Source organism: Prionailurus bengalensis, chromosome A2 (genome assembly GCF_016509475.1).
Source record: "Prionailurus bengalensis isolate Pbe53 chromosome A2, Fcat_Pben_1.1_paternal_pri, whole genome shotgun sequence".
Taxonomy (NCBI): domain Eukaryota; kingdom Metazoa; phylum Chordata; class Mammalia; order Carnivora; family Felidae; genus Prionailurus; species Prionailurus bengalensis.
In genome coordinates, this window is record NC_057348.1 from 58843916 (window position 1) to 58868093 (window position 24178).

General features: G+C 55.2%; 1 protein-coding gene across 2 annotated transcripts in view; it reads right to left on the reverse strand.

Annotated features, from left to right (window-relative positions):
* Positions 1-1487: 1487 nt before the first annotated feature.
* The window catches only part of CHCHD6 (coiled-coil-helix-coiled-coil-helix domain containing 6), a 250621-nt gene continuing 227930 nt past the window's right edge, over positions 1488-24178 (reverse strand). For both annotated transcript variants that reach the window (XM_043588297.1, XM_043588298.1), the window contains exons 7-8: positions 4342-4477; positions 1488-1703 (exon numbers count right to left, since the gene is read on the reverse strand). In XM_043588297.1, the coding sequence (XP_043444232.1) occupies positions 1698-1703; positions 4342-4477 (142 nt within the window). In that variant the 3' untranslated portion in view covers positions 1488-1697. The remainder of the gene's footprint in view (positions 1704-4341; positions 4478-24178) is intronic.

Consider the following 24178-nt stretch of genomic DNA (forward strand, 5'->3'; position numbering starts at 1 on the left):
CAGCTGCCCTCGACGGACTCTTGGGTAGAAAAGTAGAGTCTGAGAGAGATTCCTGGCAGATTGGGAAGTGGGACAAAGCCCTGGACACCAGAGGCTTCTGAGGGAGTCCTGAAAGGGCCTCAGCAACTTCCAGCTGAAGGATGGCTCCGATTTTGCTTAAGCTCAATAATCCAGGTGACCTGTGACCCCACCGTGCTGGCCTGACAAAGGGCCAGTGGCTTCTTGGGCTGCTGGGGGAGGCCGGGAGGAGGCTCAGGCCAGGGCACCCTGCCACCCACCAGGGCTGCTCACCTCCGCATGCACCCCGAATGCCTCCTTGTGTGTTTTGGCAAGCTGACCCAGAACATGGAGACAGGGCATCTCCCAAAGCTCTTTTCCTCTCAGCCAATATGTAGCTTGGCCGAATAAAGCTGCCTTGTGCTACCTGCCCGGACAGCTGGACACTGCCGAGCCTCAACCCCCACTTGAGCTTTGTGTGTGAGAGTTCGGGGATGAGCAGAGATGCCTGGGCTGCAAAGCCGGAGTCGAGATGCAGGCTCTCAGCTCCAGATGGCGAGGGGCTCTCCAAAGGAACTTTCGCAGGAAATCCAAGGTCACCAGCAAGAGCAGCTGGTGAATCAGAAGCCCCATCTCAGGCTCCTGCTGCGTCCCTCACACAGCCCTGGGCCAGGCTCGGTGCAGCCCAGGTGTGGTCAAGACACCTCAGCTGGGATCCCTCCAGAAGCCAAGGACCGGCAGACCAGTGTGTGGACCCCAACTAAGCAGAGCACGTCCCAAACATCGTTGTCCTCTGCACTTCTCAATCCCTGTGTCCTTCACTGCAGCCCCCAGAATCACCAGCACCCAAGCCAGAGGTCTAGAAATCATCCTTGATTCTCCCCTATACCACTCAAATCCAGAGGCACGCTAACCTCGGCTGCTAAGCCTCGCCTCGGTCTGTCCCCCGACCTGGCCCACCAGCCTCCCACTTATCATGCCCTCAAGTGCCTGCAGGGCTCTCCTTGGCACTCAGTCCTGCCCCACTTGAGCCCACCCTCCCCCGAGAGCCACGGAGGTGTCACTCAGCCCTAACGTCGTGGCCTGGCATCCCCCTATACCACCCAGCCCCCGATCTGCTTTCTGCAAAGCCCAGCTCTGGGCTCCCTGAGCCCTGCATCTGGGGTCCCACTCACCCAGCCTCTGGCTTGCCCAGCGGTCATCCATTCAGCTTCTACATTGGAGTTCAGACAGAGCCTCTGTCAGGAAGCTGGCCTGCTCTCTCCACTCCGTCCCCAGAAAGAACTGCATTCCCCCCATTTCATCTCCTACCTGCTTCTGGGCGGCCTTTTGCTGCTGCAGCATAATTGGGGGCTTCCACATCTGTCTCCCCTGCTAGGCTGGGTGCTCCCCAAGGGGGAACAGCCTGTTTCATTCAGCCTGCATCGCTGTGGTCCAGCACAGGTATGGACAGAGAGGAGGCAGCAGCAGCTGTGTGCCAGCCGAGAGAATGACTGAAAACAAAGACATTTGCTTTATTTGTTTTCGGACAGTAGCACATCCTCTACTTCCCAAACACACGGCAGCCCCAAGCAGAGAGACATCCATAGGCACCCAGGAGAAAATGGCTGTGGCCCAGGGGTCTGCGGACTGTGGTCCCATCACTGCTTCCTTCTTCAGAGCTCCAAGTCACCGCCAGGGCCAGGATGGAGGCCTGCTCCTCAACCCTGTAAAGGAGAACAGGTCACAGTTCAGTCATGGCCCTCTCTTTTGGGAACCCCGCTCATCCCCAGAGCCTCGGCTCTAAGAGGGCCCCCGGCCCTCGGGATGCCCCATGAGTGTGACTGTTCGATGGAAAGGGTGCCCCCCAGCTGGTCCCTGCAACCTGGGACTGTGCCTCTTCGTCTCCATGCCCACTCAGCACATGCCTCCGGTGGCCCATTAACAAGGAGCCTGTGCTCATCTGACCGCCCTTACAGACAGGCAGGCAGGCCCCAGCCCAAGGCTGCTTCACCCTGCCAAGGTCTCCCCTGCCTTCTTACCTAACCACTCTGAGTTTTCTAAGTGAAACCGGTCAGAGAGCAGGCTCTGCTGTATGAGAGCCTTCACCATCAGGCTGCGTCTTGCTGAAACCTGCCTCCAAGGTGCTGTCCACATCCACACACACGCACACATCCCCGGGCTTGGAAGGGACCACGCAGGTGCCGGCAGGAGCTCTGGGGAGGCACCTCCTGGTGGTGGGCCTCTGATACCCACTCCCTGACTGCCAGAGATGAGGGCTCCTGCCAGCTGGTATTTCGAGAAGCAAATCGCTATCAGAGATCCCCCCGGCCCCATCCCGGCTCCACCAGGAGCCTTCTGAGGCAGAGGTGGGCAGAGGTGGGCAGAGGGCAGCAACAGGGTACGCTGTGGGCACCGAGGGCCTCAGGAGTTGGTGGAACATGCTTCTCCCAAAGGAACGCTGCACATGCCACGCAGTCGGAGCAGGGCTGGCCTCCGCTGCTGCCAGTTGCCTGGGCTCCAATTTAGGCTTTAATAACGCCAGGGGGTGGGGGCCGGGGAGGAGGGAGCCAGGCCTGGCAGTGCCCCAGAGCCTCTCTCAGGCGTGCTAGAGCTACAGAGAACACACTGGAGATAAATGCAATCTGTCTTCCTTCGTAATCACATTTTTGCCTCAGTGCAATGAAGATATATTGGTGAGATGTGTTTGTTAAAGATACATTCTGCTGGGGGCGGGGCGGAAAATTCTGTGGCCGTGGGGCCCGAAGGGAAAGATGGAGGGTAGTCGGGGGGCGGGGGGGGGCGGCCAGAGGGCTCTGCGGGGAATCAAGGAGGCCACAGCAGGACCCTAGGCCTCTCCCTCAGTAGAAAGTTAGGTGCACGGTGTGCAAGCCCGTGCCATGGTCCTCCGATCCCACCTGGGCAAGGGTTCTCGTGCTCGCCTTCACAAACACCTTGGTAGAAGTGAAGGGGCCCAAGAGGGTCACCTGTTCCCGTGGCCCACATTTCGTGGTGCAGGGCCACTGGCCCGGCTCCGCTCTGCGCTGCAGGGACCGCCGGCAGGGTCTTTGCTGCTCAACTTGAAATTGAGCAAACAGCTTTGCATGCTCTACGGCGGGGAGGAAATGTGATCTCCCGAGCAGGCTTCACGCCTGGTGCCGCGCGGAGCTGCTGCTGGGCCCCGGGCTGTCCCAGAGCCCACTCTGGGCAGCGGGCGCTGCGGCTGGGCCTCAGAGCCCAGACGCGCACACTGCGCCGCACGGGGCCCGAGCTGACAGAAGAGTGAGGAGGGCTCTGGCGAGGCCGCGCTTTTGAGCAGGAGAGACACTCCGCCGGACCTAGCCAGACCGGACCTCCGGCCTCAGCCTTCCCGCCACCAGTACCCACAGCAGTTTGTCTCCTACCGGGCACAAGGGGCTCTTCCACAGGAAGAAAGCCCCATCCTACAGCCCGTCTAGCAAACATTCCGGCCCTCTGGGGAGGTCCAAGTCAGGCGCCCCTAAGTGAACACCAGAGAGGGCCTGGGTCCAGCCTGGGGCAGTTACTGCTGGGCTTGGGAAGGGCGATGGAATTGTCTAGAAGAGGAACGGCAATGGGGGGAGGTGGGAGGACAGGGTTGGGAGCTGGCTGGGAGGGTTAGGGAAAGAGGGCAAGACCTTGGGGCCAGCTCTCAGGGGAGGCCCACTGCCATCCTCACACATCCAGGACACCTCACCACTGCCCTGCAGGAGGGCTGGGGGGTGTAGAAAACCTGGGACCACCGTGACCCCCTCCCACTCACCAGACGCTGGGTGCTAGCCTGCCCCTTCAGACCCGCACAGAAGGGTGGGCCAAGAGGTACCCTTCGCTCCCTCATCCTGTCGGGCAGGCTGCACCTACTTTTCTACCTCCCTGAACCCAGAGGCTCTTCTCCTTCCCAGGACTGCCCCTGCCCTTTCCGTGACCCTGACCCTGCACCATGGGCCCTTCCCGTGAGCTCCTACTTCCAACTGCTCAAAGGTAAGAAGTGGGTGGCACAGGCATACCCTTTACTAGGTGGTGGGACCCAGAGCTGCTCCCAGACCCGCTCCCGGACCCAGAGCTTACTCAGAGCCACTCCCAGACCTAGCCTGGTGGGGTCCAGGGCCCCTGGGCCCTCTTTTCCTAACCCGGCTATCCGAGGGCAGTCATGGGATCAGCTAGACATAACGTCCGAACCAGGAAGTGGCAGAGGAAATCAAAGTTCCTGACTCCGTCCCTGTGCACAAGGCAGAGGCCTCGAGGTCGGCATGTCTGACTTCGCAAAGACGGGCCTAGAGAGTCCGGCGTCGGCACCCGGCTCCCGTGCGCCCAGCAGCCCAGGCCAGGTGCAGGGTGAGGCCTTACCTTGTGAGCAGCGCTCACGCAGTGCTGGTAAGCCTTGACCAGGTCCGAGCACAGGAGTACTTCTTGTAGGTGGTCACGGTAGCAGCGGAGAATCTGGGCCTGCAGCCCTGAGCACACAGGCTCTGTCCGGCGGGGCCTGCAGGGACAGAGAGCAGCTGGGCCTGGGGTTCGGCCCCAGTGGGCACAGAGGGGATCCACTCCCTCACTCAGCACCACCGGCTGGGCACCTGGCAGCCATCAGCATCGGGTTACTCCTCAGAGAGAACCAAGAACACAGGGGGTCAAGGGCTGTCCACAGCGGCAGACGCCGAGGGGACCGGGCTAGGGCTGCGGGCTCCACAAGGGCTCCAGCCCCGCAGGAGAGGGGCCGAGGTGGCCGGCTGGAAGACCCCCGTGCCCACCCCCACTTGCTGCCTCGTAGGGCTCTTCCTGCCTAACGGGCACACCTGACTGTGACTGTGCCATTGCACACACTGCAGCTTTCTCATACAGAGGTGGTTAATCTGATCTCAGAACTAATATATGCACAACGAAGAGAACAGGAAAAACCACAGAAGTGTCTAAAAACATACATAACATTTTTAGAACCTCACTTCCTGGAGATAACCTCTGCAGCGTTTGGGGGGACACTTTCTTCTTTTTTCTTTCTTTATCAGAGAAGGTTCAGAACCTATCAAAAAACGAGTCTGTTTTCTTTTCTCAAACATGAAACGAAACCCAAAGGAAATAGAGATTGTGCTGAAGTGGATCGGTGGCATCCCTGGGCCGCTCTGACCAGTCTGTCTCCTTCCCGACGCCTTCTATCGCCCCCTCTCCCCTCCGTCTCTCTCCGGCAGGAACATGCGCAGGCAAGGTCTCACTCACGTGCACACACACACTCACGCTGCACGCCAGGCACCACCCTACTCATCCTTGTAACACCTCTGTGCAGTACGTGCTGTGATCTCTCACCTCCTGCTACAAGTCAGGAAACCGAGGTACAGAGGATGAAGTAACCTGCCCAAGGTCACCCGCTGAGAAGTGGGAAGGGGGGCAGATATTTACGAGGGTTTGGCTGCACTGTTTTCACAGATGGTTTTCAGGCCAGGTCCACGCCGGAACCTTTGCTGCCATAGAAGGAACCGTAGAAGGCACCTGACGTGGCCTTTCGGCATAAACACCACCTGTGGTCAGGGCACTTGACGGGAGTTGTAAAAATGCAGAAAGCCCCTCTTCAAGGCTCTCAGCAGTGAGAGGATCACTCTGGCGCTTGACACAGCTCTGCCCCCATCACCCGGCAGGGAGACTTGCAGGTTAATAATTCTCCCGGCCCGGTGTCTCGATATTTTAGAAATCCAGCCATGCAGTGGGTATGGAACGGGGCAGCACCATTATTATTTTAAGAGAACTCAAACAAACCGAGTTCGTCGGTAAAGAACAGCAAGCAGTGGAATGAATGCTCAGTGGCTTAGCAGGTCAGACACCCAGTATTGAACAGTCTCACTTTACCAGCCCGGAGGTGGCACTTTCGCTACCGCTGTGCCACCAACGATGCCACGCCGGGGCTGGGTGCCCCTGCCTTCCCCTGCACCGTCCCCGTGTGTTGGCTATCATCCTCAGGCCTGCTGTGATGTGATTATATGATGGAAGAAGCAGCCCGCCCGTTCCTGGGGTGGGGGTGGGGGGGGCGGAGAGCAGAGGGGACAGCTCAGGAGGCCGCACTGGCCTGGCTCTGCCCCAACAATGTGCAGTTCCATTGGGTTCTGAGGATGCAGGCATAGACCCGAGGCCGGCCCTCTACCGCCATTCCATTCCAGTCCTTGATATCACCGCCCCGGTTCGTGTCCATGGCATGGGCGAGATCTTAGGGATTTCCTACTGAGGACACATGGGGTCTCGTCTCAGCACTAGCCTCCCATCGTCACACAGGGCAGGAAGATGGGCTCCTAGGATTCAGCTCTTTCCTCTCGGAACCCTGGGACCCCTGCCACTGGATTCTGTCCGCCACCGCCCACAACTGGGGCACAGGTGGGGCACCTGCCTCTTCCCAATTCTTGCCGAAGGTCTCTCCATGCTTGTATTTAAAACTCTTTGACATTGTGGGCCTCTTAAAATGGATTTTCAGGGGCGCCTGGGTGGCTCAGTCGGTTGAGCGTCCCAATTCGGCTCAGGTCATGATCTCACGGTCCGTGGGTTCGAGCCCCGTGTCAGGCTCTGTGCTGACAGCTCAGAGCCTGGAGCCTGCTTTGGATTCTGTGTCTCCACCTCTTTCTGCCCCTCCCCCACTCATGATCTGTCTCTCTCTCTCTCCCCCCCCCCCCCACAAAAAAATTTAAAAAATATATATTAAAAAAATAAAATGGATTCTCAGCCTTTTGCTGGACATTTCATCTTGGGCAAATTCTCTCTACAACTATGCTAATTGCTTCACTCCCAATTGTTCTGATGTTCTCCCTTAGGATGCCGGGAACACACAGAGCTTTGCTTTGTGCCCTCCATCTCAACTATCTTCCCTTCTTTGTTTTACTCTCTTGTTCTCCGTCCTGGGGGAACACAGCTTATTCCTTCCCCATTCCAGACCTGCCCTTGGCAGGGTGAAGCCCATGAGACCACATCTTTTTTGTGGCTCCTTCCTGGTGTCTCTGTTGCTGTAGCTCCCAAAGGCACAGGCTTTATTGTACCCACTTTTGGACCCTCTGAGGCAGTACTCCCCATCACGTGAGCCCATGAGTGCCTGCTCCCAGCTGCAGCCCAGCCGGCCGGCAGGTACTCGGGGGGCATCTGTAGTTGGGGGAAGCACCGAGCTGAGTAGAGGCAGAGGTGTAGCTGTAAGGCTGTATGAGGCCTCCAGGTCTACAGGGAAACAAGACAGGTGGGGTCAGAGCCACCCGGGCCGGCTGGTTGGGCCGAGCTGTCCTGGAGCCACAGCACCGACCCCATGAGGCCTCACCCTCTCCAGATCTGCCACAGGGACACTGGCTTTCACTCTGCAGGCTGTAAAAGGGTAGAGCGGTTGTCTCCTATCTTGTCCCTCTCCTTCTGCCCCCGCTTCCTTCGGTTTCAGATCCCTGGATGGAGGCCCCCGTGCATTTTGAGGGCAAACATCACAGAACCCCCCAGTAGGCTTCAAGTTCAGGAGAAAGTGGGCCACAGAGAAATCCATTCCCTCGAAACCAGGATCACCTCTGCAACTGCAGAGGCTTCTCTCCTCTGGGACTTATCAGGAACAATATGAGGAGACAGGATAGCAGGCAAATGTCAACTGGAAGAAATTTCACCCGTTTGCCTACAAAATGGCTCTGAATGGGAAGGCAGACAGGGAGAGCACAGCTCTCCAAATAAAAGGCTCTCTCTGAAGCAAGGTGGGGCAGGGCCTGGGGTCCGACCATTCATGAAATCCGCTGCGTTCTATCCAAGCACAGCCCCACCCTGCCCTGGGCCACACCAACCCTATTTACACTGCATACAAATCAGCACAGAGGCTAAGAAACATTCAGGCTTATAAACAGCTGCTTTTTGAATGCATAAAAAATGTATCCACAACTTTCCAGGGATTGAGAGAAGTCCAGCTGCCCTAAGAGGTGTTCACTGCCACAAATATGCCCTTTGCACATTTAGATCTAATGGTCCACGTGGCTTTGAAGGGGTTAACGTCACCCAGGGCAGAAGGCTAAGAGTGCATTGCTAAGGAAGGCAGCTCTCCTCTCTGGACCTTACTGTCCTCAGCTGTAAACTGGAACACTGCCCGCCCTGGGCTAACGAAGGCTCGACAGGCATGTGCATGACAGTGTGTGTCGTGAAGGGCCGCTCTCACCAGCAGCCTGGCTGTCAGTGGGGCAGGGGTAAGGCTGGGGAGGGAGGAGAGCTGAGGAAGAGAGGCCAGTGTTACTGGTGGCACTTGGTAAAGAGTGAAGACAGGAGGCTTTGGGGCTGGGACTCTAGATGTCGGCTCGAAGGTGGGGCCTTGTCTGAACATGTCCCTCTCCCTGTAACCTAAGCTCTAGTGTCTTCCAGACCTTGCTCAGATCTTGTCCAGGTCTTGCTGGTGCCTATTTCCCCAGCAATCTTTTTCTTTTCTTCTCTTCTCTTTTCTTTCTTCTTCTTTTTTTTTGTTTTTGTTTTTTGAGAGAGAGCAAGAGACCGTGCTCTCAAGCAGGGGAAGGGGAAAAGGAGAGGGAGAGAGAAAACCTTAAGCAGGCTCCACAACTGTGAGATCATGACCTAAGCCAAAATCAAGAGTCAGATGCTTAACCAGCTGAGCCACCCAGGCGCCCCTCCCCAGGAATCTTGAGGTACCAATCACAGTGCATCTTCTCCAAGGATCCAGCAGACCCATGAGCGTGGCACCTATAGACCAGTGGGGAAAACACAGCTTTTGCCCCAAACCTGGGGCCAGGCTCTGGCTGTACCATTTCCCACTGTGTGGTCAGGGGTCAGATGGGGAAGAGGGCCCCCCACTGTGCAGACCTGCTCGAGACTCAGCACGTGGGGGTCAGTCCTCAACCCCAGTGTCCCGAACACTGAGGAAACAGGCTGAATGTTGCTTCCTCTGCACAAAGGGCTTCCACACCCTCCCTGCCCTGAGGGCTGGAGCAATGGCCACAGGCAGGGTGCACAATGAGCAGGAGGCAGAGACCAATGGACTCTAAGACCTGCCCTGTTCACTTGGACAACAGGCCCGTGGAACCAACCAATCACCAGGGGCACCACACAGATGTCTGGGAGTGAGGACCTCAGAAAGGCCAACAATGCCACGATGACCTCTGGGCATTCAGGATCAGGCAGCCCCCGCCCCCCATGCCGCCCACGAACCAGAGTTCTACCTCCTTGATGGTAATAACATGTTTCCGTAAGAGCAGTGAAAAAGAACGTTAGAAAAAGGCAAAGTATTAGCCAGGAATAAGAACACGCTCTGCCCCCCTCCCATCCCATGGCACCACGGTCAGGCCCACAAGGCCCTTGTGTGCTCCCCACCGCTGCCCAGCTCTCTGAGAAGCAGAGCGGCTCTCACCACCGGGCACCACACACTGGGAACCCTCTACCTCTGGGCCGCCTGCTCCCCTCCCTTCCCACTCTGGGCACACAGGTTCCTTACTCCTTAACCTCTGCCCTGCAAACCTGCGAGCTAGCCCATCAATCACCCCTACCAAACCCGGAACTTCTCCTCCACCCACTGCCAATCCCCAGGTCTATTCCACAGTTTTCCCTAAGAGCTCAAGACTTCTGAATCCAACAGGCCCCTGGAGCCTTCGCTGCAGGCATCCCAGGTTGCCCTGACTCGCCATTTCCTTGATGGGATTCACCATCTAGCACCAAGGAACACACTCCCCTTCCCTGGTTTCCTGCCTTGGTGAGTGGCTATCCCTCCGGGCACCCACCTTGGTGGAAAACCTGGATTCGTTCTAGATGTTTCCTCCTGCCTCCATTCTAGATGTCTCCCCCCGTCTTTCCAAATATCTCCCTTCACTCTACTGATCTCCTCCTACTCTCATTCTAGATATTCCTCCCACCTTCACTCTAGATATCTCTCCCACTTTCATTCTAGATGTCTCCCTGCCTTCGTTTGAGACTTCTCCCCTGCTTTCTTTCTAGATGTTTCCCCCACCTTCACCCTTGTTGTAAATATCTCTTCCCACCTTCATTCCTTAATGTATCCCTTTTGCCTCTAAGTAAACCAGCCCTGCCTTTCTCCATTCAAACTGAAAACCGAAGATGCCTCCATTCGCCATCCCAAAGGGCTCAGAAACCCATTCTCCCACTTCTGGTGACCTAACCTACTCTTACCTGGGCACATCTAGATGCCACTTGCTGCTCTCCCTGCCCCCAACCACCCTCCACGGTCAGAGGTTTTTCATTCCCCTCAGATGTGGCATTGGGCCTCTGGCTCCTGTTTACAGAAGCCCTACCTGCCTGCCCATCTCCTGCCTCCCCCACCCCTCCCCTGCTCCAATTCTGAGCGGTGCCCATAACAGACTCCCGTAGGCCTTCTCGTTGGCCATCATGATCCTTCTAGAGGGTCTCCCTGAGCTCCCACAGCCTCTTCTTTGCCTCACCGGCTTCCCTCCCCCATGCCACCCCCTCGAGTCACATAGTCCATCAGTGCCCCAAGGGCACTGCCAGCTTCACACACCTTTCCACAGGGCCCTCCATCAGCAATTCCTGCTCAACCCCAGTGCCTGAGCGGCCTCTCCTACTGGCCTTTCTCCCTTATACCTTCACTATTCCACTCTGTCCACCAATACACTCATTTTTCTAAGAAGTTGAACACCATTTCAGACCCAAACCACCTATGCCCCTTATGTCCCTCTCAGCCCACCCTCCTTTCCAAGAAGCACTGCCCAGGACTCCCCCTCCTACCCCTCACCCCTGGCCCCCAGGTCAGCCTCATCAGGCTCGTCTTACTCAGGGTGGTCACGATAGCCCGGCTACGGCCAGCAACACTGTTCATTCCCTGAGGCCCTCTCCCTCTGCTCCCTGGAAGCTCCACCCGTGACCCCTGCTCTCCCCACAGCACTCGGCTCACAGGCCACGCTCCACGCCAGAGCTCAGCAGGTCACAGGGCCCAAGCGGGCCTGCTGCTTGCTCCTGCGCCCTCCTCCTCCTGCACGCTTACCTTGGGAGACGGCATCAGCACTGACGAGACTAGCTGGACGCCCAGGAAAGGAAAGTCACCCCTGCCAGAGCTCACTCCCACCTCCCCACCACGCCAAGCTGCCCTAGGCTTTATCTCCCAGAAGCTCCTCATCCAGTCCCAAGTCCCCATCATTATTTAAACAGCTACTTAAACTCCTCCTTACCTCTGGCCCATCTTCTCTACTGCAATTGGTGATTTTTCTAGAACACAAAGCAGCCCAGATTTCTAAAACGCCAAGCCAGTTTAAAAACCCATTTCTTGGGTGATTACCAGAAAGGAATCTGTGCTAATCATTATTTCATTTAATCACCAGAAGAAACTTATAAGGTGGGAACGTTACTTATTTTTTTAATTTTTGTTAAATGTTTATTTACTTTTGAGAGAGAGAAAGAGAGACAGAGCACGAGCGGGGGAGGGGCAGAGAGAGCGGGAGACACAGAATCGGAAGCAGGCTCCAGGCTCTGAGCTGTCAGCACAGAGCCCGATGCGGGGGCTCGGACCCACGAACTGTGAGATCATGACCTGAGCTGAATTCGGACGCTCAACCGACTGAGCCCCCCAGGCGCCTGTTTACTTACTTTATCTTAAATGAAGAAACAGCGGCGCAGAGAGACCCAGCAGCTTGCTCATGCTTCACGTGTAATAAGCAGGAGCAGCAATCGGGTTTGAGCCTTACTCTAGGCCCGCTGGCTCACTGTGTTCCCGTGGTCCTTGCGCAACCCCCATGTGCCCTGGTACCGCCATCTGTCATCCGTGTTAAGCCGTGCAGTTGATATTACCATGCCACTAGCCTGAACGCCCTAAGAAGGCAGGCTGTGTCCCCAGCACCTCACAAGCTGAATGCGGGTATCAGTCTCAGACCTCAGCCTCTCGGCCTTGCTCTCGTTTCCCCCAAGACACAGGGGAACCAGTTGGAAGTACCCAGAACATGGCTTGGGGACCTCGTGGCTCCTGTCTGTGCCTGTTCCTTCTCTCTGGTCTTGTTCCCCCCATCCACGGGGCAAACCTTTAGTGGCCTTCCCTGTCTTCAGGAACTTCCTCGATATCCCCACTGGATTCTGACACGTCTACCTGTCTGTCTCCACACAGGGGCTGGAGACCCCAAGGCAGGTCCAGAGCTATGACGGGGCCTGCCCAGATGCCACCTCAGATGACACGGATGAAGCGATGCACCACTGCAGCTTCTAGCACCCTCCACTTCAGTCCAGGCCCTCGCTGGCCAGGGAGGTGGGGTTTGGGCACAGGATTGAGCCTGGGCAAGCACAAGCCCCTCAGCCTCATGGAACAAGGCTGAGTGAAAGGTCTAGGGCTGAAACTGTGCCTCTGCAGGGAGAAAAAAAGCCCTGGGCCTCCAACAGCCATGGATGGCCATGGCCATGGCCCGGGGGAAACAGACCCTCACGTCATCTGAATTTCTCGATTCACAGCGAGGGATTGGTTTTAGCTTTCCTGTAGCACAAGCTTTGGCTTAGGTTAGCTAGGATTGAGTGTCTGTCACTTGCAGACCAGGATGCTGTCTAGAGAAGACAATGTGGATGGAATGTGGGGTCACGGGCTCCTGAGAACTCTGTGTACACACGTGTGGGCCAGTGGATTGGAGGGCCTCCTGCCAGAAGTCACGTCCTTCTCAGAAGGAACCTCAGAATGCAACATTAATTGGCAACAGTGTTGTGGCAGATATAGTTAGTTAGGATGCGGTCATTCTGGGATCTAGGGAGGACCCCTAATCCATATGGCTGGTGTCCCCATAAAGAGAGACACAGACACACAGGGAGAAAGAAGGCCATGTGACGACAGAGGCACAGACTGGAGTGATGTGCCTACAAGCCAAGGAGCTCCAAGGCCTGCTGGCGGTGCCAGAAGCCTCGAGACAGGCACAAAAGCTGGTCCTGTTTAAAGACTCCCAATTTGGGTTCTTTGTCACAGCAGCTCCAGGAAATGCACGCTGTCAGTCCTGCAGGAAAGGGTCTGACCTAGTCTCTGGAGGCAGAGCTGGGAGTGCCGAACGGCAGGGGCAGTTGGTGGGAGGCAGGTGAATCGCTAGTTACCTTCTAACCAAGAGCAACGTGAGCTCCTCTGCAACAGACGGCTCCTGGACCACAGCAGCCCACTCTGATGAGTATCTACCAAGTGCCAGGCTCTCCGGTCCGCACAGTGCCTCTCACCCTGTGAGGTCACCTCCAGTCAGAGAACCGGGCTCCTCTGCCTTGCTTCATCTAATTGACAAGTAGAGAGGCCGTAATTCATGACCAGGTCTGCAGAGCTCTTCCCCATGCTCCTGGGTGGAGGATCAGGCTATTTGGGGGGGGGGGGGGGAGGTAGCAGGTAGGGACAGCGGTGACAAAGGGTAGGTTTCTAGCTCAGTAAACAGCACAGGTGGAAAATTCAGCTTCCTCTGAGATGACATCTGGGCAGGCCTGCGGTCCTGGTCATTCTGAAACCATCATTCTGAAACCAATACCTGCCAGAGCCCACCACGTGCCAGGTCCTAAGCAAAGCCACCACAAACCTGCGAGCTGGGCGTTGCTGTCCCATTCCATAGATGGGACCAGGGAGGTGAGGTGATTTGCCCAAGGTCACACAGTGGTGAGAGGGAGCCAGGGCAAGAGCCTGGGGTGTTTGGCTCCACAGCTGTGTTCATTTTAGCTCTATTCTGCCTGTGGAAAATTCCCAAAACTTCCCAAAGAAGAAACAACCAAGTGTCCAAAATGAAACACCAGACACTTGCCCCAAACTACAGGGATGGCAGGGTTGTGGAATGGAGCCGGAAGCTGGCGGCTCAAAGCAGGGAGTGGGGGAGGGCTGGCAAGGGGGGAGGGCTACGAGGCATGCCACGCCCACAGGAAGAAGAAGGGGGGGATGACGAATGTGAGGCTCCACAAAGCTGATGACAAAGAGCAGAGTCAACTGGAAAGGTGGCAAGGAGAGAGGAGAGGAGAGGAGAGGAGGGGAGGGGAGGGGAGGGGAGGGGAGGGGAGGGGAGGGGAGGAGGAGAGGAGAGGAGAGGAGAGGAGAGGAGAGGAGAGGAGAGGAGAGGAGAGGAGAGGAGAGGAGAGGAGAGGAGAGGAGAGGAGAGGAAAGGAAAGGAATAGCCCCACCAGAGAAGCCAGCTTCAGGCAGGGCGGGGCCAGCATCTCCCTTCGTGGGTGACCTGAGCAGAGTCACCTCCACCTGGAAGCTGGCAGGGAAGGTCCCATGAACAAACCCAGCAGGCTCTTAGGCCTGAGCGCATGCAGTGTCCTCACATGCGCAGTCCCAAGCCTCTGTGTACTCTTATTTAATAAATGAAATCTCATCAACTTATCCTTCTTCCATTATCACCGCTGACATCAATCTGATAATATTGGCCTGGTGTGGAATTGGGCTATTATATGTCCTCCTGATATTTAATTTCAGAGAAACATCGGCAGGGGGTGAATATATGGAGCAGGCTTTTTATTACAGGCAGCAGTAAGGAGATTCCAAGTGAATTAGACATTCATCTTCGTCAGGTCCAATCTAGCTGTTCAGGAGAGGGTTTTGTTTTAACCGTGGCTGGGGCTGAGGTGCTGACGAGACCAGCTGGTGACCAAGGACTTGGTTAACCGGCTGCTATTGACGATGTGCCATTCAGCCCGGGGAAGTGGAGCCCAAAGATCCTGCCATCGATCAGCCTGCCACGCGGGATCACTATCAGCTGCTCGAAGCTGGCCTCCAGCTGCCCCCATCCCTCAGGCGGGAGGCAGCTCTTCCGGGAGCCAGGCCTAGCGAGATGGCCCTTCCGCGGAGAGCAGAGGGAGAGCTCTGCTCCCAAGAGGAAAGGAAACACAAATTGGCCCCTGGCTGCCTTTCAGTCCATGAAGGAGAGGCTGCCCGTGACAGGATTCTTCCCAGGACTATCACTTCACTCACACACACACACACACACACACACACACACACACACAGCAGTGGGGAAAGGGCCGTGCCTGGCTTTGTGCCCACTTCCCCCCTGGGATCCCTCCTGAGTCTCTGGACGTGTGGGATGGACATGGGCGGGTGCCCTCTGGGTGTCTGCGATCAGGGAGGATCCAGCAGGCTCGCAGTGTCTGAGGAGGGCCACATCAAGACCACCTGGGGCTGAAGAGCTTTCTGGCACCGCTTCTGCCCACGAGAGAGGCCCATAGCATGGTCCTTCAGTGGCCATGGCCCTGGCGTGGGGCTTCTGCCTGGGGCGGAATACACAGTCGTCGGCGCTCAGGGCTGCTGGAGGCTTTCAGGACACACACTGTGCCAGCCCGGCACTCACCAGAGGGGGAGACGGCATCGAGGAGTGGGTGGAGGGCCCCCGGGACCCCTGGTCCCGAGCAGCCCCTCCCTTCCCACACCTCTCTGAGCCCTTGCTACCTCGCCCCTGGGCAACTTCAGAGGTGTCCTGGCTGACCTCCCTCCCTCCCTCAGGTCTGCCCCTCCAGCCCACCTCCTTGCCAACACCAGTGGGAGGCCTAGGAATTCCCATGGAAGGGAGGCCAGGCCTGCCCTCTGTGCTCAGCCCTGCCTTATGTACCCACGATCGAGGCTCCCAGAACCTACGCAGACCAACCTCACAGCAACGCTTCACTGGGAACCAAGATCCCCCTCACACGAGGGTCCAAGAGCCACCAGCCTTCATTGGCCATCTGCCCCTACTGCCCCCACCTCTCTCTCCTCTCACAAAACCCCTCCGGCTGACCCAGTAAACAAACGGCACTTCCTTCAGTCAAGGAGCAACTATTTGCCGAGGGCCTGCAGTGCACCAGACCCTCAAGGGACCAAGCCACAGCCCTACCCCCAGAGACCCCCACTTGCCTACATCTATAAGGCCCAGAGGCAGGACCAGCCCCTCCCTGTGGCACCTAAGCCACCAGCGCCCTCCTAATGGCACAGCCTTGAGAGGAGGTCAGCCTCCTGCTGCCTGAAGACCCTGAGACAGGCCCCTTCCGGGGAACACTGAGTCACATCAAGACCCCCCCCACTTCTGGTTGCTTCCAGACCCACAATGGCCCTTGCCCCTTGGGAGATGAGACTACCACCGGCCACTGGAGGGGACACACACAGAACTGCAGGGTGAAGTGGGGACATGCCAGGAAGGGAGGAATGGGACCTGGGGAGGGGAGGGTGCTGATCGCCAGTCAGCTGGGACAGCTGGTGGAGGCTGTCATGCTGCATCGGCACAGGGTGTGCTGCAGAGAAAGGGACCCAGGGTCTGGACGGAGGATGCATGGCCTGCTCACCCGTCCCTGGCAGTCTGTCCCCAAGTCACTGCGGTGAGGGGATGCCAGCACCTGGGAACATCTGGGGTGGCTATTTTTCGCAGGCCAGGCCTGTGGGAGGTGCCACCACGGAGATGGGCTCCCTGAGCCCACGGGAGGGGTCCAGGCAGTGTCTTTGACCACAGAGCCCAGGGGAGCCAGCCACAAAGAGGTGGTAGGCATCTCTGGTGGTGGCCAACTGGCTGAGGCGTCCCTGGGACCGAGACACTGGGCAGTCTGGTCAAGTCTTATTTGGTTCGCACAAGTAAGAAGACCCTCAGTCTGATGAAGACAGATTTGACTGCAATTACCCTAAGAGAGCACAGGCAAGTCACAGCCCTGCCTGATTCCGAGACCTGAGCCCCTTCCAGAAGAGTTCCAGGCTACCGTGTACTGACCAGGGGAACCACGTGGCATTTGCAAGAGCAGAGAAGAGGCAGAGCTCCTGTGGTGGGGGTATGGGGGGGTAGGGGACCTGCAGCAGCTCCTGGCCAGCTCCTACCGCCACCCACTGGGCCCACGGAGGTGGAGACGGCCCGGTGGAGTCTCTCGGAGAGTCCCGAGAATTCCAAAGCTTCCCCACAGCTCCTGCTTGAGGTTGAGATCTTCCGAGGCTGTCCTCTGACCTCCAGCAGTAGTGCTGACCTCCTACATCTTCTTCCAAAGCTGGTGAGCCTCTGGATCCTGTATGGAACCCTCTATGCCCAGAACACACGTAGTGCTTGTTTTCCTGACTAGTCGCTGAAGGATGTGAACCCCCTCTTCTCAGGCCCCTTCCCACCCCGTCCCCTTTTTGGTTTCACTCCAGTCCCTCGACTCTGTCTTTGTCACAGCTGTCACTGTCATGAGTTTGCTTGTCTGGCTGCACACCCATCATCCATCCATGCATGCATCAGCCTGGGCACAGTTTCTAGGAGGCATGTACTATCAAGGGCAGTGTGTGTGTGCTGGGGGTGGGGGGGGGTGCTGCTCTCATGCAGCCCCTAACACAGCAGAGCAGAAACACCTGGAACAATAATCAGAGAGTTATAAAAACTGGCGGGGGGTCAGCCTGGTGAGTTAAGGGGACCAAAGGAAAGAGAGGCGGCCTGGAGGCCAATGGGCCTCCCACTTGGGTCCACAAAAGTGGAGGGTGGCGTCCTGCTTACCCTGGCTTCCCAATCTCATGGGAATCTGTTCTCACTTCTCTGTGTCCTCTGTCCTAAGACTACGCTGGCTTCCAAGCCCTTCCCCAGCCCCTCTGCTGCACCTTCCACTCTGCCCAGGGTGACAGACAAGTACCTGGACGGTGAGCCAGTCCCCAGCCTGGCTCCTACTGATGGAATCCAGCGCCTTTCCTATGGTGCCCAAAGCCCTCCATGATCTGCCTGCTTCCCTATGGGGACTCTTGCAACACCCTTTGGCCACCGTCTCTGCTCTAACACGGGGGGCCTGCTGCTGTCTCTGGAACACGCTGGTTCTCTTGGGCCTCTGGGTCTGAGCACACATGACTCGCTCTGCCTCCACACCCCTGCTGTCAACATCAGGTCCCTGGTCACCAGGCTGCCTGGCAGATCCATCCATCTGCATGGCCCAGCCCCATCCCTATTTGCCGCAAAGCCCCCTGCCCATCAGGAAGACCGAGGTTCTTCTATGTGGGAATGGCAGTGCTATAAATACCAGTTGGGGGCCTACTGTGTGTCCGTGCCACCTGCAGCCTGTCTGGAGCCTGTCCGCGTGATCCACAGGACGCAGAGCTGTCATGGCACACGCTTCTGTTTCTTCTCTGGCCTGTAAACTCTTCTCATTGCTCATTTATTCCCAGTCCTTGCTGATGCTGCATACAGCAGGTGCTAAATACATAAGAGGTGAGAGAATGCCCTCTGGGCCATGTGTCCCCAGTCTGTACCTTGGCTCCCACCCTTCCTTCTCTGGAACACCCTTGTCCCTCAAGGCACCATACAAACACCACTTCTGCAGGGACCCGGCCAAGGCACCCACTAATCCCCAGCAGACCCATGGTGCACTTCCTGCTTGCGTGGGTGCCCATATCAACCGAGGTCCTCTGCCGGCATGCTGCCTGCCCCCTTCTTCCCCGCCATCCCCTCTGCCTGGAAGAAAGCATTCCCAATCCAGTGTGGCCTCTGTTCCGTGGCCCTGCTCACCTGTGACAAGCGCCCATGAGGGAGCTGAACAGCTGTGGTCAGACCTGTGCAGAGCTGTCTCCCCATGGGGCTGGGAGTGCCTTAGGGCAGGAACCACAGCTTATTACCTTTGTTTGCATGGGTCCTCGTCTAATGCTGAGTGGGAAGCAGATAATCCATAAATCAGTTGAGATAGCCAGAGCATCAATAATGAAGTCTCTGGAGCTCCATCTCCTAGGTTCTCGGGGCAGAGACCATATCCTCCTGACCTGCTAGATGTCTGCCCGGTCTGGCTTGGTGCTCCATAACCTGGCAGGCAGGCCCTGGACCATCTATTCTGAACTTCTTTAAAGACGTGTGTACCTGTCCTGGGCCAGGCTGCGTCGCTTTCCGGCTGTCCCCTCATCTTTGCTGCTCACGAACACAGTTCGTTTTCCATTGCTAGCCTCCCTCAGGTCCAGCCTGGGCCACAGCTTGCCACCCGCCTGTCCTCAATGACTCCTTCTTAACCACCACAGGCTTGGGGGAAACCTTCCAAGGGCCTGGCCCTCGCTGCTCTTTGAGGCTGGAGTCCTGGCCCTATGAGTGGGATCTGCGCGGCCCCAGGACATCTTTGTAGAGGTCAGGTGCTCGACACTGACTGCAAATGAACAAGCCAGACAGCTTCCCTTTGGGGGCTTGGAGGGACCACACATTGCATTCCTGCCTGTCTAGGCCTTGACCATGGCCACCTTCCACAGCCACCAGTAGAAGTAGGGTGCCACGTGGGAATGCCAGCACTTTCCCCTTCAGCCTGTCACCTGAGTGTACGAATAGGGTTTGCAGTGTTGTGTGCTCTGGTGAGAGGGCTGACCCTCCACAGGTGACACAGGGACAGGGAGGGGAGAACTGAACCTAGACCTGTCACGTGAGTCTCAGACAGTAAGCAAGCCTGGGGCAACACTCTGGCCACACCTGCTCCTCCCTGGGGCCCTTCCCTGCAGGTGCCCCTCAGGGTCTGGCCAATCCTTTCCCCATTGGTTTCCTGTATTCCCCCTCCACATGAAACCCGAACTGAATTATTGAGCCTACCCCAGCCCCCAACATGCGTCTGGGCTACTTACTGTCACCGGCCGCCTCTATCCCCACACACCTGGCCTGGGCCTCAGAAACACCCTCCGGGTCTTTTCTTGCCTTGCCTCGTGTTCAGCCTGCACAGGCCACATTCTCCCTCCTACCACCACTGGAAGTGCCTCCCACCAGGGGGGCCTCCTCACTCCTGCTCCCCTCCCCCTCCAGAACAGTCCCACAGGTAGGCCATACGGTACCTGTAAAGGTAAGTGATAACTCGGAACCTAATTTCCTTCACCCACTCGCACACAGTTCTTTTCAGGGTTGTCCTTTAAACAGTAGAAATGTTTTATCAGCTGAACTCTTACACATCATCTAGGTGAATATGCAAATTAATAGGCGGTGCTCCCCGCGAGTCCTTTCTCTCCCCCCAGGGTCTCCTCAAGCACAGTCAGAAACTAAATGGCACAGATAATCACGAGGGCCTCCTATAGCCAACTCTGGGTATTCTGAGCAGGGACCCCCAGACACTGGGCCTGCTTCACTGTGAGGGAGACAAGAAGGATGGCGGCCCCACCTCTGCCAGTGACAGCAGAGGAGGCAAAGGGGTCCCTCAAGGGGTCACCTTTCCCTGCACCTCAAATGTCGCCATGGACAAGAAGGGTACTGTTGGCAGTATGTTTTTCATGCACCCAGAAAAATCAGTAGCCTCATTCTCTAAAGCCACCTCTTGGCTTTGGGCCAGGGCTCACTTCTTTTGGTGTGAACACAGAGTCGGCCCTGGGTTACTGGAATCCGGTGAGACCTCGGAAAGAAGCTGATCCAGGGTGAGGAAGCCAAAACAAGCAAGGGGGAGAGGTGCGGTGGGAGGGGGGCTATGCCTCTGTGTCCTAACTCCTATCACCGCAAGGATGCTGAAGGACTGCAGCTGTTCTCAAAAAACAAACAATGGGCACCTTTTCCTTCAGCCTTCCTTTGCCCACCCAGCAGAAGTTGGAGGAAGGGCTGGCGAGGAGGAGTCATTGGGCAATAGTGGTGGCAGTGTGCCACTGGGGCAGTGGGTGGGAACGCAGAGGTGGTGGGCAGAAAGGCAGCCAGAACGGTTGGGAGGTTGGTAGAACGGAGCACAAAGTTCAGTGATCAAGCAAAGAAGTATACATGTTTAGGAAAACAGGAGCCTGGCCTCTTGTGCTCTGAGAAAGGACCTCTAAACATGGAGAGGCTACGAAGAACCCTAGGTACTGGAATTAGAGATATCAACACAAACTTTATATACAGAGACAGGTAAGTACATCTTACAGGTGTATGCATATGTGTATGTATACTTACTAACATACATACAAGTACCTACAGGAGCTTGTGCATAATACATGTATTCCTACTTCTATCTACTGAGAGCACCCAGAAGCACTGACACCCCAGTAAGAATGGGCATACCCAGTGCCCACATCCTGGTTTCTAAATACCATTCTCCAGTAAAAGCAACAGGGCTCCTGAGAGAAGTAGCTGATTCCAGGGCCGGGACCGAGAAAGAACAACAGTCCTGGAATACCTTGTGCCACAAAGTCAAGAAAGGCTTAGAGAATGAAGAGATGTGTCGAAATGACAGAAGAATCTGTTTGAAGGGCCAAATCTAAGATGTTTTGAGCATCAGGTTAATAAGAATATTCATTACAACATAATGAGTAATTGTGAATCCTGGATTCTTCACTAATATAAACAAATAAGTGAGTGAGTATCTAAGTGGGGGAGAAGGGAAACCTTCCTTTAACAGAGTGTCAATTCATCAGTGTAGGAGAAACAATGGAAACAAATAATCACCATTTGGCAACTGTTACCGTGGTGGCTGATTCCGATGAGAGTCGTCTTTGGCAACTAAGTTTGCAGGGTCTGATGAGGATTTGGATACTGGCGTACTATGGGGCATCTCCCCACAAGATACTGATCAAATACAAAGGGAAAAAAGTGCAGCCTTTGCAGCAGAGGGACCAGGCAGAGGCCACTGTGACTGAGTCAAGGTCAACATCACTAGTGACAGGAGGAGAGGCACCATTTTGAGGTCTTCCTGTGAAGAAAGCACAGCTTGAGTCTGGTCATGAGGAAGTCCCGGGTAGACCCAGGTTGGGGTCACCCTACAGAACAAAAGGCCTGTATTTAAGACCGCCGAGGTCATGAATGACAGGGAAAGAGTAAGGAAATGTTCGATGCTGAAGGTCACCGATGACACGTGACAAGTAGGTGCAGTACAAACCCCTGGGCGGGATCCTGGACCAGAAAGAAAAAGGGGCAGCTGGGCAGCAGGCGAGATGTGCATGTGGTCTGGGACTGAGTTGGTTCAGCATCCTGATCGGAAGGGGTGTGTGGGGGTCACAGAGGATGTGTCCTTGGGGGGCACCTGAAGGACGAGGATACTTGGGGCCAACAGGTCACCAGGTCAGAGGAAGGCAATATTGTTATCTAGAGAGAAAAGTAATGACACAAACTCTAACGTGTGAACAGTTGGGCAAACTGGGTTAAGGAGACATAGGAATTCTTTGTACTGTTCTTGAGAACAATCATTTACAATGATTTTAAAATAAAACAGACACAATAAGGATGGTGATTTGGGAGGGCTGAATGCATTCAAAAGGATGTACTTGTCCCCAAAAAGCGCCCCACCAGACTTTCTTGTTTTCTTCCTTTCCCCCTAGTTGGGGGAGGGGGGTGGTAGGGGAAGTTTGGCAAAAGGATTCTAAATTCATCTGAAAAAACAAACTGGAAAAAGATCATCAAGGTAGAAGAACTTGTTCTGCTGGATATTTGTTTAAAAAAAATTTTTTTTTAATGTTTATTTATTTTTGAGACAGAGAGAGACAGAGCATGAACGGGGGAGGGTCAGAGAGAGGGAGACAGAATCTGAAACAGGCTCCAGGCTCTGAGCTGACAGCACAGAGCCCGACGCGGGGCTCGAACTCACGGACCGCGAGATCGTGACCTGAGCCAAAGTCGGCCGCTTAACCGACTGAGCCACCCAGGCGCCCCTATTTGTTTTAAATAACAGCGCTGCATCATGTGCTTTAAATATATTTAAAATGTGCAGGACTGGCCTTGCAAAAGAGTCTAGACCCAAGGACTTTAGCATATGATTGGACAGAATTTTAAATTCTGGGGACAAAGGACTCCCTTTCTGGGGGGGAAAAAAGGTGGACTGTACTTCACATTTTACACATAAATAAATCACGGCGGGGGGGGGGGTCATTTGGGGCAACAATTTAATGACAGGAATAAAAGCCTAGAGGTACTAGTCCTAAAAACATAGGTATTGGGGGAGAAAGGCCTTTGTAATGCAAGTCACAGATAGAAAAATGAACAATAAACACACTGGATCCCTATCCCCAAATCAGCTTTCGAAGGGCAGAATATTAAACAGGAAAACAGCCATAACAAAAATGAACAAGATTATTAACACTATCAGACAGAGACCTTTTAAGAAGGAATAATAGGGAGAAAATGGGCAAAGGCCACACATGAGCACCCAACAAAAGAACAAAAATGGCCAGTAACATATAAAAAAGGGTTTAACCTAATAGTTGAAGACAGGAGGAACTTTAATTTTTTTTTAATGTTCATTCATTTATGAGAGACAGAACATGAGCAGGGGAGGGACAGAGAAAGAGACAGAATCTGAAGCAGGTTCCAGGCTCTGAGCTGTCAGCACAGAGCCCGACGTGGGGCTCGAACCCACAAACTGCGAGATCATGACCTGAGCCCAACTGACTGAGCCACCCAGGCACCCCACAAGGAGCTTTAAAAGTGAGAGGCTTTGCTTGGTTTTGGTTTTGAGATTGGCAAAGTGTTTTTTAGAAACACTGCTATAATCCAGTGCTTGCGAAGTCTCAGGAGAACGTATATCCTCCAGCATCACTAGAGTGAAAACTGGTATAAAACCTCCATTGCTCTGGAGACCAGGTGGTAAAATGTCTATACATAAATATATATAAATATATAGGTTTTTGTGTGTGCATCTTTTGACCCAATAATTATCTCCAGCAGGATTTATTTTAAAAATTGTTAAATGTTTATTTATTTATTTTGAGAGAGAGAGAGAGAGAGAGGGAGAGAGAGAGAGAGCGTGCGCACATGATTGGGGGAGGAGCAGATAGAAAGAGGGAGAGAGAGAATCCCAGAAGGCTCCAGACTGTCAGCACAGAGCCAGAGGCAGGACTCAATCCCACGAATGGCAAGATCATGACCTGAGCCAAAATCAAGAGTCGGATGCTTAACCAACTGAGTCACCCAGGCACCACTCTCTAGAAGGATTTAAACAAGGGCACAAAGACAGAAAAGGCTGTGGGTCATGGTAGTCATTACCACAGGGAAAAAACAGGAAAACACCCGAGGATCCATCAATAAGAGACTGGTTACTTTAGTTCTGGTACGACACACAGAAGAAGAAGAAGATGGTAATTAAAAATAAAGATCTAGGGGCATCTGGGTGGCTCAGTCGGTTGAGCATATGACTTTGGCTCAGGTCATGATTTCACGTTTCTGTCAGCGTGGAGCCTGCTTTTGGATCCTGTCTCTCTCTGTCTCTCTGTCTGCCCCTCCACTGCTTGTGCTCTCTCTCTTTCAAAAATAAACAAGTATTTTAAAAAATGAACATTTAAAACTACACTGCACGACACAGAGGTAGGTTCATGGCATGTGGATGAGGAGAAATGGAAGGTGCTGGAATGGGGTGTTCTCAAGAGCTCATGATCCTATTTATGTGCAAGAGTGGGTCTCTGTTCTTAGAAGTCACAGCGATGTCACCAGAACAGAAG